The 1,709-nt window shown below is 42.8% G+C and overlaps 2 protein-coding genes across 3 annotated transcripts in view; one reads left to right on the top strand and one right to left on the bottom strand.

The window, feature by feature from the left end:
• The window catches only part of Mthfr (methylenetetrahydrofolate reductase), an 11,433-nt gene that overhangs the window by 4,126 nt on the left and 5,598 nt on the right, over positions 1-1,709 (top strand). The gene's annotated exons all lie outside the window — the stretch shown is intronic.
• On the bottom strand, positions 817-1,374 carry LOC101576805 (LYR motif-containing protein 2). Its single transcript, XM_004639658.2, has one exon. The coding sequence runs from the start codon at positions 1,372-1,374 to the stop codon at positions 1,108-1,110; it is 267 nt and encodes an 88-aa protein (XP_004639715.1). The 3' UTR covers positions 817-1,107.

The raw sequence follows: 1,709 nt of genomic DNA, 5'->3' as shown, positions 1-1,709 counted from the left end.
GGGGCTCTGGCAACCCAGGTCTTCAACATCCACACCAGTGGTTGATGCCACTTCTCTGGCTTGCAGTGCAGTTACTAGGTACCATGTTTGATTCTGCAAAACTATTTGCATCTTCTCAGATTCTACATTTTTTTTAATTTTATTTATTTATTTATTTATGTGTGTGTGTGTGTGTTGCCACACACACCACACACACACACACACATAAATAAATAAAATTTAAAAACAAAACAAAAACAAAAAACAAAATTAAGGTAATCAGGGAGGTTGCACCAGAAGTCACGTTAAGTTTTCTCCACTATTTTTGGTATTTCAATGTATTCATTAAGTATTTTCTTTTTTTTCCCAGAAAAGATCCAGATTTGCCAGTGATGGTTTATTTGAGTCCTTTGGCAATCAAGTCATGCACCAGCTGAACAAGGTACTTCAATGACCCTTAAGGGTGATACAGAAGGATTTTGTGAGAAGGTTCCAGAGTGCTGGGATTCCAGGTATGTGCTACTGAGCAATTTCTCCACATCTTCACGAACATTTATTTTCCTTTTTAGAGCCACTGTAATGAAAAGGATGTGCTAGCTCCTTATACCATTGTGCTTCTTTTGTCTTTTTGAGGCACTACATAGTGCAGGCTGGCCTCGAACACAGCAATCCTAGTGCCTCAGCCTCACATGTGCTGGGATCACAGGAGAGCGCTGCCACACCCAACTCTCGTTAAGGTTTTGATATGCATTTTCCTGATGCTTTGCATCGAGCATCTTTTCATGTGCAACTGGCCATTTTTAAATAGTTTTTGTTTCTTTTTTTTGGCGGAACTAGGGATTGAACTCAGGCCCTGGCGCTTGCCAGGGAAGTACTTATTCCACTGAGCCATCTCCCCGGCTCCTAGTTGTTGTTTCTTATGAAAACTGCTGACACATTTTCAGAATTCATTTACATTTCTCAGTTCTAAAGGAGCGGTTTCATCCTGCTTTTCTTTGCTCTGACACTTATGCTCCACTTTGGTCTGAAGTTGTGCCCGAGTACTGTACACACTAACAGTTCGACTTGGCTTTGAGCTGTCCATTAAGCCTAACCTCAACAAAACATGACTTGAGAAGAATGCTAGAGTTAAGATCTTGCTAATGCAAGTGCTTTTTCTAACTCCTTTAGCTGGATATTGCCTTGGGTAATCATCATCCGGATTGTATCCTCTTCTGTGGCGCTCTTATTTCTTTTGAATTCTTCTCTTGCCCAGTTCTTCAGGTATTTGCGGTCAGATGCATCTGGAACTTGCCGAATTGCTTGCAAAATCCTTCTGTAGAGGAGGAGGACTTGCTGCCTTCTCAGGAACTGCTTCAGGGTCAGCGCGCCTGGGGGGAGGGGGGAGGCGGCCATATCCGCAGAGCCAGGCCAGATTTTTTTAATGTATAAAGCAAAAATAAATTTTCAGTGTGCTGTGAAAAAAAAAAAAAAGACATCTCCAAGTCCCCTCTCTGATAATGTGGGATACACATAGCTTTGCACACGCAGCAGTGTGCCTTAAAAAGGCCCTGTCCAATCCATGCCTGTAGTCCCAGAACTCAAGAGGCTGATGGCTAAGAGTTTAAGGCCAACCTGGGCTACGGTGGGACCCTGTCTCAAAAAAAATAAAAAAAAATAGGGGGCTGGTGAGATGGCTCAGTGGTCTAAAGCACCTACCTAGAACAAGCTTTGCAAAGCACAGGGACTGC

Source organism: Octodon degus, unplaced genomic scaffold (assembly GCF_000260255.1).
Source record: "Octodon degus isolate 3935 unplaced genomic scaffold, OctDeg1.0 scaffold00113, whole genome shotgun sequence".
Taxonomy (NCBI): Eukaryota; Metazoa; Chordata; class Mammalia; order Rodentia; family Octodontidae; genus Octodon; species Octodon degus.
This window is presented reverse-complemented; position numbering and strand designations above follow the sequence as displayed.